The sequence below is a fragment of the Cydia strobilella genome, chromosome Z (genome assembly GCF_947568885.1).
Source record: "Cydia strobilella chromosome Z, ilCydStro3.1, whole genome shotgun sequence".
Classification (NCBI taxonomy): Eukaryota; Metazoa; Arthropoda; class Insecta; order Lepidoptera; family Tortricidae; genus Cydia; species Cydia strobilella.
Window position 1 is genome coordinate 45,831,565 of NC_086068.1, and position 19,197 is coordinate 45,850,761.

Consider the following 19,197-nt stretch of genomic DNA (forward strand, 5'->3'; position numbering starts at 1 on the left):
CTACAGGTACCTAAACGGTTGGCATCTTGGCTAGGCACCCTGGTCATCTAGAAAGCGAAAGATACAAGGAACGCGTTTCTACGACCCATTTTAGAGGCCAGCTACAGATTTGGTTTTAATGTAAACTATAGGTACCTAAACGGTTGGCATCTCGGCTAGGCACCCTGGTCATCTAGAAAGCGAAATACACAAGGAACGCGTTTCTATGACCCATTTTACAGGCCAGCTACAGATTTGGTTTTAATGTAAACTATAGGTACCTAAACGGTTGGCATCTTGGCTATGCACCCTGAACAGACCCGATCACCTAGGTGATCTACGATTAATTTTTTTAATATTTGTGCTATAAAATGTACCTATGATTGCATTGATCACCAAAGGATCAAGATTTTCTAATCGCAGTATACACCACTTCTCGGAACTAGCTCGTTGGTTACGAACAATACAAACGCCTGACGATCGAGCACAGGTCCGTCCCCTAAGCGCTCTCGGCGGAGACTGAGCGCGCAGTGTCGGTGCAGCGTGATTTATATGTATTTTAAAAATATTTATATTTACGGGAAAATAGGTCCTATAGTTATGATTTTTTATGGGTTCACATAAAGTTAGTTTGCTATAATATTATTTTAAGGGCAAAATATAAGTAATTTGCGATAAAAAAATATAATGCGACCCTGTTTTCACCGAAAAAATAAAGAAAACTCGGAAGGTATTTTATATTTTTTTTTAAATGAATCTTTGATTTTCAATCATTTCAGCCCCTCGTACAAGATATGGTGAATTGAATTGTAATCATTCATGTACCAAATGATTCTTGTTAACTGCAAAATTGGCAACCGAAACGACACTTCTCGGCTGCAAATTTTGAAAAATACTCCCAGGAAAACTCATTTATTTTAGGTTTAAAAAGAGAAAATGCAAACTTTAACTATTTCAGCCGCTAGTTTAGGAAATGATTATTTAAGAACGTTACCAGTTTTTGAATAAATACTTATAGTTACGTCGTAATGTTGAATGAAAAAGGAAGCATTTTGCAAAATACGCTCGTTTGTAGGAATAAGGCCTCTCATGTGAAATAGAAGCTGATAAAGCACAGGATAAATTGATACCATTAAACATAATTTAGGCGCAGGCCAACTAGCTAAAATGATGTCCACAATGATATAATAGTGTATTTGACTGTACTATACTGATACCCTATTGATATACTGAAATTCCGCTCTCACAACCTTGATGCTGGCAAAATTGTCCCAATGGACAGATGCCATAAGAACAAAGAATTGAACTGAACTGAATTTATATGAAACAATAGCATGTGACGTCACAATCAAATTACCTACTCTTTATAGTTTTATACGGGTTTTAAAATAGAAATTAGATCTAAAAATAACTGATGTTTACGGTTCTCTATTAATCTTCTGGTGTTTATTTCATGCATGGTGTAAAATAATTTATTTTAAATACTCGTACAGTTAAATACCCTATCGGATAAATGTACTCACAATAGTGCCTAGGATAGAGCGCTCAAATTTGAACCCGGTCATTTTGTAGTTAGCTAGGCTCTCGGCTACGGCCGGCTCGATACAATCCTTCAACAAATTTCGCGCGTAATGATTTACGTTTGGCCATACTTGGAGAAGAATCTGTAAAAATACATCAATTTGAATATTTAAACTTGAATATTGATACTGCTAAAGCAGTTAGGTACATTATTCATGTGCACTGAACAAAAACTTACTCTATTTAACCATTCTGCACGTTCCACGTCGGGAAAGAACACCTGTAAGATAATTACATACATGCATATTGAAAAGGAATAGGTATGAGTATGAGCAGCTTTAATCCTTATGTACCTAGTGATAAAGTAGCAGTGATACTGAACAAAATACTATAAATTGCCGATTTCTAGTTGCATTTTTACAAAGCAGTTGTTACAGGAGCCGGTCATATACCAGGCAATGGTTACCCATGCAGGCAGATCGTCGATCCTCGCCAGCACGATGTCCTTCTCGCTGGAGACGGCGGCCGCCTTGGCCAGCGAGCGGCGGTACTCGCTGTCGCGGCGCCACTGGTCGCGCAGCACCGAGAGCACCACGGGCCCGATCAGCCACGCCACGCTCCATTGCATGTAGCCCACCAGGTACACGGCGCCGACTATTGACACCTGCACACATTTTCATTATCCTTTCTTACAGGGGTTCTGATAATGAATGGCCACGCTCCACCCCGCCCGGATGGAATTACAATACCCCGCGGCGGTAAATTGATTTCAGATAGACTTGAGTACGATTTTGATTGAATCTGAGAAAGGTTAGCAACGCGATGACGGGAAGTTCAAAATTCCGGTGCATTATGCTATGTAGAATGTGTGTGGAAAGAGAAGATTCATAGAATGTATTTCCCTTATATTCTAAGACTTTTTCTGCACAGACTCTATGGGTGCTTGTCAATTTCAGTAAATAACAACTTATTTTTGTACCACGCCACGTTGACATGATGTTTACGCCAAAATGGTTTAACCTTTTACCGGGCCGCGAAGAACAAGCGTGTTTTATTAAGTTAAGTACTTTATATAGATTTGCAACCGTATTGAACGTCTTGTACATTTTTACTACTACTTATAGATTCTACTTTCTGAAAAACCGTTATACATATATTAATTTTATACTTTCTTTTTAAATACGTATTTAATTGATAGATCACATTGTAATATATATAATGAAAAAATATATATACTAAACGTAAATATTTTCAGAATTGCTTTCTTAGGGTTAGTTATTAGGATTTGGTATAATTTGAGGTATATTTTACAAAAAAAATTAACGGTATCGTATCTGGAGGATGTTTGAAAATTACTTAAACATTAAAAATTGTTTAAACATTAATCCTCGCCTCGATGGTGTAGGCGCTAGAGTTTGGATATGGCTTTATGCTTATGCCATGGTGCCCATGATTCCTACACGGTGCCTGAGAAGAGTGAGGAGTCGTGGCGCGGTCCAAAAATGTTGCGAACTGGTATGGTCTTGATCCATTATAGAGGTACGTCTCAAAGGTAGGTATATTAGAGGACCACAAGGCATGCTCAAAAACTTGTTCTGGCGATGCAAAGGGGTAATGCCCTGGCAATGGCGCTAACATCCTAGGGACGGGCCAGAAGCAGGGATTTGGGGTTTTAGGTTTTTAAGCTTAGTTTAGTTTTAATATTCTTTTGATATTCTAGTTTATATTTTGTTTTGTTGATTGTTATTAATTTGAATATACGAATTTATTATGTATGTGGGTGGTTACGCCTGTGACGTTTGTTTCACCATAACCTTAAAAAATTCAAAGCCGATTTTCATGAATGAAGTCTCAATCTATTCGTTTTTAGGGCGCGGATGACACAAGACCACATTTCTCGCCAACTCTCAACTTGCAGCATGTGAAACTGTACCATCAGTTATTAACGATATTAATTATAGCAATTACATTACATAGTTTTTAGAGTAGGAAGCAGGGACCCGACAACCCTTTCCGCGATAAAACCCTTTCAATGGGCGACACTTAAACACGGCTAACACATTGAAAGACTTTCCCTTTAAAACTGCAAGCCCATTCATACCCATACCTTTGACTAACCCTTATTGAAAAGCTAACCAAATATAAGGCTAGCCCTTAATAAGGGTTACCCTTATCTTTAAGCGCTTTTTATAAAGGTTTCCCTTTGCGTGAAAGAGACAGGATTAGTATATATCTACGGTAGTGTATGAAAAGGAAAGAAAATACGTGCCTAGTCAAAGAACGCCGCCGTCGCCGCCGACGATCGCTCGGATTTGAAGTAATGTGTGCTTTATGAACAAGGTAGACGACTTAAATTAGCACGCTTATATGCTAAAAGGGAAGCCCTTTATAAGGCTAACCCTTATAAGCAATATGCATGGTGTTGGTGAGCGGATGATAAGGGTTTTGTAAGGGTATTTGGGCTACCGATTACTCAAATGTGGTAGCTTTATATAAGGGTTTTTAAAACCAAAACAAAGGGTTTCGTCTGGCAAAGGGTATGGTGAGTTAAGCCTTATGCAATACCCTTATAAAACCCCGATAAGGGATAGCGGGCCGGTCCCTGGTAGGAAGTAAAGGAGTACTCCTTCCTTGCGAGTATGAATACATACTACATTCATATTTAGATTCACTTTTTAGGTTTGTAAACAATCCGTCAAGGTCAAATACCGCATCAAGTGATTCACCGGCTGGTGTTAGTCCTCAGTTCCTTACCTACATGACGTCAGGTGTTCTGACTCATGCATGCAATCACTATGATGGCTTTAGCATTAAGATAATTACTAAGATGCTAGATTAAGTATATTGCTACACACAAACAAGCTTATGTTTGAAACTTTCACTAATTTAAAGTCCTAAAATGTACAACTTTAATGCAATAAATAAATAATGTGAATGTGAATCTCATTTATTTATTTATATTTTTTATTCATTAAATATATACAACAAACTTTTCACTATTTCTAATTATACATTTTAATTTAAGCCAGCATTTAAAGACATAGTGTGCAGTAACAGCCCAAAAAGACCGGGGCCTGTGCTAGGGCTAGTTACAATATATGTGACACAATTTTTAGAGAGCGATCGGATTTTGGATAAACAATTTTCTTATAATATAAAGTTTACTTAATTCAATTAAAAAAGCTTAATTAAATAAACATGCATTACTGGTATTTTTTATTTTTATGTACGTATTTAATATACGTATATTGGGTTTTATAATTATGTAAGTAGCTATATATATTATTTGCTATCTAATACACATACATACATATATATTATATGGAAAAATAGAGAAATATGACACGGAGTTACGTAGCAATCTACACTGAGGAAATATTTTTGTGTAGAAGTCTTTAAATTCAGTAAAAGAAAAACTCAGGAGAAACACTTTAGTTTTTTTATTTAGCCTACTTATGTAACTTTGATTATTTTGAGTAGACACGCTTGAATAGCTAGGTTGTATTATGTCCTGTAGGTCACCTGGTAATTTGTCAAAAAGCCTAGTTCCAACATATGAGTAGTGTTTCCTAGCTGCAGCACTGTTCGTAATTGGTATCTTATATTTGCTTCTGGTGTTTCGAAGGTTTGCCGGGTTAACATTTAATACCATGTCATCTTTATGTCTACTAATATATATTATTACTTGCCAGATGTATAGTTGCCTTGGTGCTAACATTTTACTTAACCTATAAATTGCTTCAGTAGAAAAACGCCTTGGTTTTCTTTTAATAATTTTTAGGATCAGTTTCTGTGCAATCTCAATGTTAGCTATATTTTTTGCGCTACAGGCACCCCACGCTATGATTCCATACAATAGTACAGTCTGGGTTAAGGCAAAATACACAGTTTCAAGTGTTCTCTGGTCAATTATATTTCGAAGTTCTAGAAATATATACGCGGTTTGTCTAATTTTATTAGCAATATGTTTGCAATGTAGATCCCATTTTAAATTCTCATCGATTTCAACACCTAGGTACTTTGTTGAGTGTACCTGTTCTATTGTAGTGCATGTACAGGCAATGTCGGGAGTAGGACGACATTTATGAATTTTCAAGCTGTTGTTTTGCTTAGGTTGTCCTGTCTTAGTTAGCGAGAAACAAATGTAGTTGGTTTTTGAGATGTTTAGAGTCAATAAATTTCTCTTATACCAATTTTGAGCCACTGTTAAGCCCTCTGATGCTCTAAGGCCTACTTCATCCCAGGATTTACCCACAAAACTTATAAACTTATAAACGTCATGTCTCATTACTTTATTTTTTATCCCGCTTTGAATTGTTTAGTAACAAAATGATGCATTTAAAGAGTACTTACAAAGGAGAATGTTGCATTTTTAATTTAAAGTTCATTTAACCATTTCATTACTAAATAACCACTTACTAGGTGTTTGTCATACAGTCATACCAGCACAAAAAAAAAGTATTTGACGCTATTACTGCAAAAAGTGACATGCACTTCACTTCACAGCCTAACATATGTTTGTGATTTATCCCTATTAATAATATTAAAATATTATAAACATAAAAGTAATTCTAACTGTTACCTCTTCACACTTAAACTGCTGAACAGATTTAGACGATCTTTGGCATGGAAAGGAAGGACATAGGATAGTTTCTATCAATCATCATTATCATCTCACACAGATGAGATCGCTGGCAGAAGCGAGGTAGTGTTAGCATAAAACGTTTGTAAGTATTGGGCATCACTTTCTCTTGTCTTCATTTATGCAAAGAATTAAAACCTAGTTAATTGTTTGACAGTATTTGATGATGATGGCAATAGGAGCCTGTGCTCATAGTCAATGTGGGGTCCGGGCCACAGCCAGAGGCCATGGCAATGGGGTTGGCAACTGTCAAAGGTTTGCAGAGATGGCGCCATCATAGCTTTTCCTGTTTTTTATGAGATTTGGCTAAAAGGGCTGGCATCCAGGGCATTAAAAAAACAAAAATTTGACACAGTTCTAGGGTTTGACTTGGCAAGCTATGCTGGCGCCATCTGCTAATTATTTCGACCAGCCAACCCCATTGCTTGTATTGCCACCCCTAGTTACACTGTACCCATGCACTTTGCCAATCACACTTATGCATTACCTACTAAAAACTTGATATCTTGTGCTGAAACGGACTCTATGCTGTCAATAAACATTTTCATAATCACATTTTGCATTAAGAGACAAATACATACCTTCTTAAAGAAACGGTAGATCATAGACAGTACACTAACACTGTCATCACTGCTCAGGGGCACCACCGGTTTACTTGGTGATACCATTTTGGTATCACTTGTCTATAACATAAAATAAATATATTAAAACTGTAAATAATGTCATTACAGACTATTCAGAAATAAAGAAAGCACTTATAGAGTACTGAACTTGCAATTTACCGGTAAATAAAAATAAAATTTTGGAGTTCGCTATTGACTCACGATTAAAAATAGATTCACATAAAACAAAATATTGAAAATGCAAAAGGACATTCAGCAAAATAGTATAAAGCTAAAAGTAAAATTATTCCACACATACCATGTTGCAGAGTAATGCGTTGCGGGCGTGCTGGTTGATAAAAAACTAAACAGAATACATTACTACGCACAGTGCTACTGGAACTAACCGAATATGTCCCGAACGTCGATATGAATCTTGGTAAAACCGAAGTACTAACAAAATAAAGTGCGCCAGTACGATGTCACGTTGACAATAAAATAGCATAGAGTAACTTATATATAACTGAGATAAAATAGTTCATAACCTAAGAGCTAAACGTAAAACATTACATTAATAATAACAAATATTTAAAAAATACTGTACATGTTCAAATTATTCTGCCAGGTCGTGTGAGTTACTATACATATATTATTATACTCTTTGGGTTGGGTGTGAGTCGAATGGCCATAAGAAAATTAAGAAATGTCAATAAGGGCTAACGCATATGAATTCGCCGCTAGGGGCGCTAGTGTAGATGGTGGTCTTTTCCATAGTTCGAAATGTCAAATGTCACTTGTCACTTTAATGACTGACAGCTTTTCTATAGGACTTCCGGTTCGAGCGCCATCTTGATAGTTAGCATCGTGATTAATTACTTTGTTTTTTGCTTATTAATATTGTTTAAAGTGTAATATCGATAGCTTATTATACAGTAAACTAATGTGGTAGTGTGCAGTGAATGGAGAATTAATTTTGAAGCGCGTTTAACCACCATCTTGGAGTCAACGGCCGGTAGTCCACGTGCTTCTTGTAAAGACTAGCTATCGATTTACAAGAGCTAACAAATCACCGTACACTGTCTTGTACAACCGTACAATTTTTGTCGTTTGTAAACCTCTCAATACCTTGATACTGGCGAAATAGTCCCACTGGGCTGAAGCCATAATTTTAAAAGAAGAAGAAGAAGCTTTTCTATAGTCTTTTGGACCACGGACCACCACATAGACCTAGCATTACATAGACCAGCTATACGCGTGCGCCCGTAAGGGATAGACATAGATGACGTCATAAACGTGGGGATACCATATTGGTAAAAATTACCCCAATATTTGATATCACGTTGGGGCGATTACCCTGGAGGCAAAGTTAGCTTGTTTCACGGTATTAAAAAATTGTTAAATAAAATGTCAATGGGCCGTTCTTTTTAGGCGTATAAACAATGAAATACCTCCTATAATTCGCGCAGGCAAACGCAAGGCACGCAAAACTAAACATGTTTAGTAAATAAAACGTAAAATAAAATGTATTATGGGTTTTAATTTACAGAAATCACAAATGGCAATCACACCAATTAATGTACACCACATTTAATCTTCACAACATTTGTTTATTTATTTTTTGGAATTAGAAGTACGAAAAAACTTCGAGGTCAAAATTACCCATAAAATTATGATATTTTCATCTGGTATCCCTAACATGATTGTTATGCAGCTAAATTAAGAAGAAGTTTAAAAATGGCTGACCTCAGACTCTTACCTACCTACGTAATTTGGGCGGATCATTTTACAAGTAATGTTTTGTTAATTTGCGTAAATAATTGCGATATTTTTATTGAAATCGTTTGATTCTACATTGCTTTGAGTGTAACGTAATTTTACGATGTTATTCTCACATATTGCGTTAAGAGAAAGGTGTAAAATACCGTACTTACGTGTGAAAGGTTATGATCTCATATTTTTGCTCAGAGCGGCTATTACAGCCGATTACAGAACAATTCACCAGTATTTTATCAAAGTTCAAGCATTCAAAACGCTAACCATCACTATATTTCATAAGAGAAAGCACAATTTCATACAAAACAACGATAATTAAACAAGCAACGAACAAACATGATATGTCACGTACTTATTTGTTTGCCACAACCTCGGTTGTGGCAGCGGTGGAAAAGTGAAACTATGACAAGGACAAACAATAACAGCGCTTTCTCTGCTACTCCTACTGAAAGATACATAAGACTATCCCGTTCGGTCATTTTCCCCCACTCCTCATGACCGATCCAGTTATACTAGATTCATGGACCACCATCAACAGAGGCGCCAACTGGTGAGCAAAAAAACGATAGCCCTCATTCAATTGTCAAACATGCCTTCCTAACTTCCTATTTCCTACGCACTAACGTCTGTCAAAATTTTATAAAAGGGATATTACACTATGATTTTTGCCGGACCGGGTATGGATGGTATAGAAAGGATCGCAATCTCTTATGGCAGAATTGTTGTAAAAGTGACCGCGTTAAGCTTTAAATAATAGTTCCTAATCTCTCCGGTGGCGCTAGTTAGGCTCTGGGACATGAGTATAACATGAACCATATAAGGCAACAAATAACCCGACCAAATTACGTAGGTTGTTTTTGGTAGTACTTCGGTGTATGGTGGCGCCGCCTAATTACTGTTTTTTGATGGACACTTTTCATACATAGAGATTTGGCTCCTTTATACAGTCTCCATGGGACCGGGTTACGATTAAGGGCTCATAATCACGAGCGCTTTTTCAACGCGCATTAAAAAAGCGTTTGAATGACACAAATGGAAACGTGTATTCACACGATGGCCGTAGCGCTTTATATCAAGCGTTGTTGGATTTTCAACTTTAAGCCTTGGTCTTTAAATCGAAATTAGAGTGAGCCCAGATTCAAGCGCTTTTTTAACGCGCGTTGAAAAAGCGCTCGTGGTTATGGGGCCTAAAGTAAAAAAATTGGCTGTGTCGAACTATTTTTTTTTTTGAGAAATTTTAGTCCGATATTCCCTCCTCAGGCAAATTGACAAACTTTAATGACTCAGCCGGGTCTTTGGTGCATTCTAAGAAAAATGGTGAATTAAGACCGGGTATACATAGGTTATGTGCAAAAAAGGGCTGAAGCAACGTAGATATTGGCTTGTCATGTGTCAACGTCTTTTCATTATGTGAAACGTTCCTATCTATCCCAGGGTTTGACAAAGAGATAGAGAAAGATAGTCTTATTGCGATTCCTATAAGAGGAAAGAGAAAATAGTGCCATGCTTTGTCCTTATCAACGGCCGGGTTTTTTTTTCATGGTCGGGTTATGGCAGCATAGGTAGAAGGCGATGGCGAAATACCGAAATTTACAAGAGTGAAAGAGAAAAAGGATTATGCTGCCATACATTAACCTGTCAATACATGAATATGTCTTTCTCCTACCCCTGGTCGCTCGGTTTCATGTCTATAACTACTATACTATGTCTATGTTCCTATAAGGTGATAAGACTTCTATTGTGTAAGTACTACTATTAATTTATAATTAAGTGAATAATTAAAAATTGATTAATTTTGTCCTTCGCTGCCTGAAACACAGGAACTCCTAGTTCAGGCATTCGTAAACCACTTTCCTCTACTAACAACTCTTAGTCTTTAAGATGAACCTCTGTACAATACTTTTCTCAATAAATTATTTGTATTTGTATCCCTTTATTACAATCCGAACTTTTGAGAACTGCTGAGTTTTTTAAGCGTCTCTGTGATTAGTCCGATGTACGGCAATGGGAGAAAAGTCCGGATCTCGGTCTACATACGTCCTAAGCGCGCTCCAGACTACGCGGCGCGAAGCCGATTAGCGAACTAGACTCCACACTCGCGTTCGCGGCTTCGCACCGCGATTCGCGCACGAGTGTGGAGGGGGTTCTAGACGTAAACGAAGTATACTAATCTATAGAGAATTTAAAAACTACGCAATAATTATAAAGCAATAAAATGATAAATAGTTACCATAACGTCCAAACAAACTCGGGGAGGGAAGATCGAATCACCATAAAATTCGAAAATGGCACTTTTTTTAAGCGAGCGTTGCAGCGCCGATCGCGATCTTAGGCCCCATTAGCACGAGAGCTTAAAAAGCGTTGCGTGGAGGACGCACCCATAAGTAAGAGCGAGAAAGCGATCTCTTTCTCGCTCTTACTTATGGATGCGTCACACACGCAATATGGGGCCTTAGGCGACCCTACCTTACGCAGCATGATCCTGACCTCTATGTCACCTTGTCTAAACCGTACAAGTTGTTTTAATAACAGTCAGTAACAGTACAAAAAAGTACATTTATTTTGTAGTATTTTGACTGTTGAATAAACCACTTATGAAAGCGTGGTCGTGTCAGGAAGGTACTACCTAGCACGAACACGGCCCCTATGTCACAGTGCCCAAACCATAATAGTACATTTTGTTCATGAATTTGTATTCCGTGGTCGTGCCAGGTAGCATCACACGATAAGGCGTCAGTAGAGGGTGGCGCGGGTAGCGGGACGGGAGTTAACGTCCTACTCTCAGAATAAAAACCTGAGGTCCTACTTGTAGCAAACGGTTTTTTTTTATACCACGCCGGTGGCAAGCAAGCCATATTTTAAATGTATGTTTTCGTGGTACTAACGTACTTTCCTCATTTCGCAATACGATTGCGAAATTAATAACAACGCACTCGTATTTTTTAATCGTTTATTAATTGCTTTAAAAAATGTCACAATAAGAACATTAGGTACAGACATAGTTTAGTAGCATCTAGCAAGTTAACTTTTACATTGATGAGTTGAATTGTTGCCTGTTGTTAAACATCACAACATCAGGCTGTCCAAGTAGTAGAGTGTGATGCTTCAGTTTATAGTATAGGGCAGTTGTAATTTTAACTTACTTCAAATAACTTAAAATTATTTCAAAAGTTATAAGTTCATATATGCCAACTCTACCAATTAATGGTTGCCAGATACAACCAGATATTTCCGAAATTAAGTATGTTGGCACCACGCCATGTTTCTTCTTCACTTTCATTAATATCAATAATACGCCAAACGCACAACGAAAGTGACGAAGCCATATTTGCGCCAATACCGCAAATGTTGCGGGCATAAGTATATCTCAGTAATAATGGCACTTAGGGTAAAAATATAATTAAAGTTCAAAAAAATCACTTAAAAAACTATTCATATTTTAGATGCACGCTTTATTTGTGCGGGTGTACGTTGGTCCAGTTTATTACGATAGACAAAGCGTGCGTCTCTCTCTGACAAGTGACAGACGCTTTATTGACGACTAGGTAAACAAATTCCATAATACGCCCCCTGTTTTCAAGTAAAATAGTAATAGTATAATACATATATAATGGAATGTAAAGGGAGGATACACTGGTAACATTAAAATTGATTATAAACCATCCACACAGTTATTCTAATAAATTCATACATTCGTGATAATAAAAAATATAAACAAAATTATGAATTTGTTTATAAAATTGAACAATATAAAAAAAATTGACTTGTTCCCAGTCATTTGTAAAGAAACGAACACATCTGTAAGTATCAATAATTAAATGGAAGACTGATAATAAGTATATAAATTTTAAGGCAACCAATTATATTTGTAGAATAGACTAGAATAGTATTTTGTACCACAGGTACATAATAAGGGTTCTTAAATTAAAATTCAAGGGCCGAAGTTACAAAACGAAACATTTGAGTTTTGTAAAGACAGGCCCGAGAATTTTAACACCTAATTATGTACCGTTGCACACAATATTTTTTCTAAGACAGCAAACACCCAAAATTATAAATAAAATCAAAATAAATATTGGTTTGTAGATCTTTGCCTAGAATTCAGAATAAAAAAAAAGATATAATATTCCTAAGAATACTGCTGTTAGGATTCTACAGACAGGGGCGCCGGAGCCCCGCGCGCCGCACTTCTTATGAAGTTGATTTCGATCTTACTGGCAGTCATTTAATCTACAAATAAGGGTGCTGGAGTAGAAAAAGATAGATTAGATATCACTTACAACATTATACATGTTTAATAATTGATTTATTGTGTTATTGTTTCACTCATGTTGAATCGTTTGGAATACCTATGTAAACAATATTTCATAGTTAAAACAGTGTTTGTCGAACCCATTAATTAAATCAAGCCAGGTGCATACATTTCATTAATTTAAAATCAGTCCCACATAATAGTCGCAGCTTTAATCGTTGAAGTAGTAAAGATCTCATCCCCAGTAACTAAGGTGTAGTTACAGCAATTGTCCACTTTCGATGTAACGGGTATGATGGAGCTCAAGCGGTGAGATGCTTGACCCTCTCCAGCAGGGCGTCGCAGGTCTTCTTGGCGTCGCCCAGCAACATGGCCGTGTTCGGATTGTAGAAGATCGGGTTGTCCACTGCCGCATATCCAACTCCCATGGATCGTTTCATCACTACTACCTAAAAGTTTATGATTTTTTAGTTAATTTGATATGCGGTCATATTAAAAACGGTCAAGTGCGAGTTCGTTTAACTCGCACACCGAGGGTTCCTTACAAACTTAAAAATTATGTCATGTAACTATAAACAGAAAAGACTTTTGACCGGAAGTATACTAAGCATAATTGTGTGTGAAAGTAAAGTTTAATTATATCATATGAGCCTTAACCTACGGAATATATAGAGATACAGTGTGAAGGTGTAACTTACGTAGCGCACACTACACCATCTATCGGCGAATTGGCTAACAAATTTGTGCGACCTGTATGTATGTATGTTGGTTTTTTAAGGATAATCCTTTATCATGTGAATCGATATCAACAATTTTTATTTTATTTGAAAGAAGTTGTTTTTAGTGTTATTGTTAAGGATCTACAGGATCTTCTCCAAATTGGAATACGAATCTTCTGTTAAGTAACTAAGTATATTTCCACTGTTATTTTATACAGCACATATTACAACATCTATATGGACGCCAAAAGGTATCAATCAATCGTAGACAATAAAATATTTTTCCCCTCACTAGCTCGGAAAGCTGTCTTTTATCCTTTAAAACAAGCGGGGAAAAACGCATTTTATCCACTAGTGGGGAAAGTAATTTGACCTTGTATAGAGCGTGTTTAAGTAGCTTTTGACAGATAACAAAACGTAAAACGCTCATAATAATGGTTCGTTCGATATTAATTATCATTAAATAAATGGTTTGAGAATTTAATAAAAAATACCAAATTTAGCTTTATTTAATGATTTTAAGTCATAAACCTTAAATTCCATAAGAAACATTTGTTTTTTTAAAAGGTGTTAAATGTAATTCTGAACGTACAAGTTGAGTCGATGCAATTTCAAAACGCATTGTCATAAATGTCAAAGAAAATTTCTCACAGACTCCGACACGTAAAAATACATAAATTCTAGTTTTGTTATAATATAGTATTATCGTAAAAAAATTAGTGATGTCGCACTTTCCTCGCTATAGTGAGGGGAAAAGTTTTGTGTTACACACGGGTGCAAATGTATTTTACTTCTCGTGTGTTATAACACTCGCGGGTAAAATACAACTTTGCACCCTTGTGTTACAAATAACTATTTCCAATGAGTACAGAACTTAGTGTTGCCAACTCAACAGTATTCATAACAGTTATCTCGTAGAAATTCCAAGTATAATAAACACCCGCAAAGGGGGTTAAATTGCAAATAAAATCGGAAAATGTTTTATGGTAATTAAAAAGTTATCAAGATAGTGATTACATTTTCCGGGAAGCGGGGCAGCTTGGATGGTACACCTTTTTTTTAAATTGATTTTAGGCACCAAAACGAACTCAAAATATTTGTTTTTGTACTTAGTAGACGACAAATTTACTAAGGTATACAAAGTATATTTTTTGTGAATTTATCGCCAGTAAAAGAGACACATATATGGATTTTAACGAAAAATGGGATTTGTTCATTCTGCCCCACCTGCAGGGCACTTTGATATATTACATGGGACACTTTGATTTTGGGGTACTTTGGCACGTGAATCAAAGTGCCCCGTAAGTGTTTCAAAGTGCCCCGCAGAGCACACGTTACAGATCGACTCACTTAGCTGACCAGTAGTAAACTTTTTAAACATTATAAAAAGTCTATCAAGTGTGGTGCTATTAGTACATGTAGGTACTACAGTTAAGCAGGTGTACTAAAACTACAAAAAAAAAAAACATTTATTAAAATCAGCATCAGTTTTTAACAAAAACTGCTTGGATTGAACTTTTCCTTGTCAATTTTCTTTCTGTTCAATAGTTTACACTATTCCCTAAAAAAAAAATTTGTTTGAATATTTCTCAACAAATAAACAGGCAGGGGCACTTAGATACACTAGAGGCCCTCTAGTAGAGGGGCACTTTGACATGTTCAAAACCGCCCCAATCCTAATTGTACTAAAGTACCTCAATGGTCAAATATGTAAATTAAAAACCATTTATTAAAAATATACTGTTGAGTATTACTTTTAAATAATAAACTAACTTTATTACGGAATAAACGTACTTAGCCCTCATTATAAAGTTCATCCGGTAAATCTAAAATTTCCTTTCAAAACTCGATAAAAAAATCGTAATTTATTTTTCACCTCAGCAGCTCGAACAAGCCTACTTTCGGCACTCCCTGGAGTGAGGAAAGTGCGACTTTCCTCACTCCAGGGAGTGAAACAATGTATCTTTTTAATTTAGTGAAGGCCATGAACATTTTTTTAATGGTATGGTACGGTACGGTACGGTCTACCGGTCTCGTCTCGTCTCGTCTCGTATCGTATCGTATCTTATCGTATCGTACATATTATAATACCTTTTTTTTTCTGTTTATTCTGTGTAATTCGAAATACATTTTAACCTTTAATATGTTCTCACTACTGAGGTGAAAAATTATGTGTGCAACACGAGAGCAAAGTTATTTTACATCTCGTGTTTTTGAGTCCCTCGCTACGCTCAAGATTCTAACTTAGAATCACTCGCTTCGCTCGTGATTCAATTGTAGAATCTTTCGCTTTCTCGGGACTCAAAATAAACACTCGCAAGAAAAACCAACTTTCCTCTCTTGTTGCACAAATAACTATTTCAACACACTTACTCAAAACGACGTTTTTATTCCACCGATTTTTGGCTCATAATCCTAGATACTAAACACGCGCGCTTTTTCAGTATATTATAACACTTGTGCTTGCAAGTGTTTTGAAAAACGTCGTATGATACGCGTGTGCATTGGTCATTACACACATCGGCTTTCTTATTGCGCGCTCGCTTACAGCTCGCGCGCACAATATCGCCTCGTGTGTAATGACCAACTTAGCACACTTGTATCATAATGTACTATACTATGCGACCGCGGAAACACGTATTGGCGCGCCTAGTAGACCGCGGGCCAGGAACAAATTTCCATGACCAGTCGCCTCCCGAGCGAAAACTCGTATAGTGGTTAACGGCTATGTATGATGAACCCTCGTGAACGTCATTGCCGCTCCGTTGGTGGGTTGAAGAATGACAGCAAATAAAGTCTATAAAAATTTTTTTGTCATCGCCTCCCGCTTGATACTTTGTCAGATGACAGTTTAGATGCTATTGTGTATAAACAAAATCGTCAGTCGATTGTATCGCTGTGGAAAGACCGTCAGCTAGTCACATGAACATGTAAAAAAATATATTTTCAGTCATCGGCGTCATCGCCTCCCGTTTGATACTTTGTCAGATGATAGTTTAGATGCTATTGTTAATAAAACAAGCCGGTTGTACCGCGGTGGAAAGAACGTGTTACGCGTTTCGATGGCTGCCATTCCTCAACCCACCAACGGAGCGGCAGCTGACGTTCACGAGGGTTCATCGTACATAGCCGTTAATCACTATACGAGTTTTCGCCCGGGACGCGATGACTGACGAAATTTGCGCCTGGCTCGCGGTCTATAGCGGCAACGGCTGGCAGACCACACTCACACATACAAAGCCATGTTTTAGTGTTGTAGAAGGTGAACATAAGTTTTTAGTTAAGGAATTAGTATGAGTGTTCAAAACTGCCCTTCGTGCCTATCTGCCCCGCTTCCTCCTAATATTTATGTTTTTTTTTTCACATTTTCCTTCATATATCAAATTTTATTTTACTGTGAAATAAAAAAATAAAGAAATGTTTTGGAATGTTCAATTTGAGCTCTTTCATAACCGTCATATAGCGGCCGTAATATTACGGACGCAAAAGACGGCCGTCTTTACGGTGATGACACATGGAAAGTTCCACGGCCGTAAAACACCATCGGCCACCAATCATTTATTCAAAGCTCGTGGTACAGAAGGCGCATTTGAAATTTCGTTGTCTTCACTGCTCCAGTTGGAGTTGGAACTCATTTTGCAAGTCGGTCCGGTCAAAAAAACCCCAATAGGGTAAACCCTCCAGTGAATGAACACCCCCCAGTGAATGAACAAAATCACGTTTTTTGTCTAAAATAAGAAATATAGCAATTTCTACCATTTGTCGTAATTTTTTTTCTTATTAACAACTCAATGGCAACCCGTTATAAATTTATTTTCGACCAGTTTGAATGTGACTGGCGTTTGAAGTTTACGTGTTTCTGGTTTTAAAGTTTTGTATGGAAAAATTAGATCCCAGATAAGAACAGTGTACGTTTGGAGCAACATATGAAGTGCTTATTTAATGTTTACCTGTATAAAGTTTAATTATTTGGGTAGATTAAGAGTTAAACCTTCTATAAATATACACTTTGTCGGCGTGTTATGCGATTAAGTCTTTATTTTTTATAGTTCCATTACTGGCTTATCAAATGTTCTGAAACCAGTATATGAACGGGGTGTTCATTTACTGGTGTCGTGTAAATTTAATTTTTTTCAAAATGTATACGTAAATGAAATGGTATTGAGCTTGTTATTTGTGATTCTGCATAGAAAACGATTCTGATTCATTCTACCAGTATTGGAACAAACCAAATTTCTATAGTTCATTTACTAGATTTTTCATGCCTATGTATGAACAATACAAAAAATGGCTTATTCATTTATTATATTTCTACTAAAATTATGTATGAACACTGTATCCACGAACAATGCAATTAAAAGTTTATTATTTTAAGCATTATTTGCTGAGCTTGCACTTTTTTCATCAAAATGTAAATGTTTCTTGTTTTAAAAAAATTGATTCCCTTTTTCTTTCTGTGTTATTATTATTGGTTTCTGTGTTATTGGCGAATAACCATCATTTTATTACATTCCGATCTATTTGAAATCAACATGGAGGGGATACAAATATATGAACGCTTTCGCTTTACCTACTAAAATAGAGCTAGAAATGGTTTTTGTGTTAAAAGTGTTTTTTAATGCTGATTAAAAAGATTTAAATAATGTTCATTCATTGGGGTTTACTGTGTTCATTCACTAGGTTTTTGGGTACTTTTTGATAAACTCATCTATAACTCAATAACTAGAAAAGTAATAAAAAGTCGTAGAAATTATATTCTTCTTCATTAAATGAGGATTGATTAAATTACATTTAATTATTACAATTTATTTAATCGTATGGCATAGTATGATAAACAGAAACAGTTATAAATACAAATTGAGTCCAATCAGCCACTCGGTGGCCTCGTCGCTAAGGACGATCAGGTCTTCAGGAGGTCCATTGGCATAGCGCGTTATGGGGCAATCCTCTATTATGTGTTTGATTGTTTGTGCAGCCTCGCCACAACTGCAAGCCGGGGACTCCACCCATCCACAGCGGTGTCTGTAGTAAGCACAGCGACCGTGGCCAGTGCGAAGTCTGTTAAGGTTGCACCAGTGCCGTCTTGGGAGGTCGGACCCTTTGATTATGGCACCTGGGATTATTTCGGAGCCCAGCTTCCCCGCCATCAACGAGTTCCACGACTGTGACCACTCACGCTTCAGGTTGAAACAACTATCGACCAGACCCTTAAAGATACTGTAGGAGGCATTCCTGGATTTTAAGCGACAGTTGGTTGGGCTCAGAAACTCCGCCCGAATTGGTAGGGTTGGGTTCTTTTGGATCCGTGCCGCTTCTCGCATCAGGGCCTCTTTCCTTCTCAAGTCTGGCGGAGCGATCCGAGAAAGCACTGGCAGCCAGTGGGAAGGGGTTGACAGTAGCGTACCGGAGATGAATCGCATGGCCCTATTCAACTCAACGTCTACTCTGGTGGTGTGGGCACTGCCCAACCATGCCGGTGCGCAATATTCAGCCGTGGAGTACACCAAGGACAGAGCAGAAGTTCTCAGGACATCGGCACTTGCTCCCCAAGAAGTCCCGCTTAATTTCTGGAGAATGTTGTTTCGGGTCTGGAGTTTTCGAGCTGTGCCGGTTAGGTGTTGCTTATACGTCAGAGATCGATCGAGAGTGATTCCCAGGTATTTTGGGGAAGAATTATGTATCAACGTGGATCCTTCAAAGTGCACCTTG

At 37.2% G+C, this 19,197-nt stretch overlaps 2 protein-coding genes across 4 annotated transcripts in view; both read right to left on the reverse strand.

Moving 5' to 3' along the window:
* Positions 1-7,340, reverse strand: part of LOC134754833 (extended synaptotagmin-2-A) — a 53,824-nt gene extending 46,484 nt beyond the window's left edge. The window contains exons 1-5 of one of the 3 annotated variants that reach the window (XM_063691265.1): positions 7,152-7,340; positions 6,724-6,825; positions 1,967-2,164; positions 1,739-1,780; positions 1,503-1,643 (exon numbers count right to left, since the gene is read on the reverse strand). In XM_063691265.1, the coding sequence (XP_063547335.1) occupies positions 1,503-1,643; positions 1,739-1,780; positions 1,967-2,164; positions 6,724-6,810 (468 nt within the window). In that variant the 5' untranslated portion in view covers positions 6,811-6,825; positions 7,152-7,340. Of the gene's footprint in view, positions 1-1,502; positions 1,644-1,738; positions 1,781-1,966; positions 2,165-6,723; positions 6,826-7,063 lie in introns of all 3 variants that reach the window. The other 2 variants (XM_063691262.1, XM_063691264.1) reach the window with 2 other exon arrangements.
* A 5,593-nt stretch (positions 7,341-12,933) lies between these two features.
* Positions 12,934-19,197, reverse strand: part of LOC134754823 (NAD(P) transhydrogenase, mitochondrial-like) — a 58,605-nt gene continuing 52,341 nt past the window's right edge. Inside the window, exon 23 of the mRNA XM_063691242.1 lies at positions 12,934-13,218. Within this exon, the coding sequence (XP_063547312.1) occupies positions 13,072-13,218 (147 nt within the window). The 3' untranslated portion in view covers positions 12,934-13,071. The remainder of the gene's footprint in view (positions 13,219-19,197) is intronic.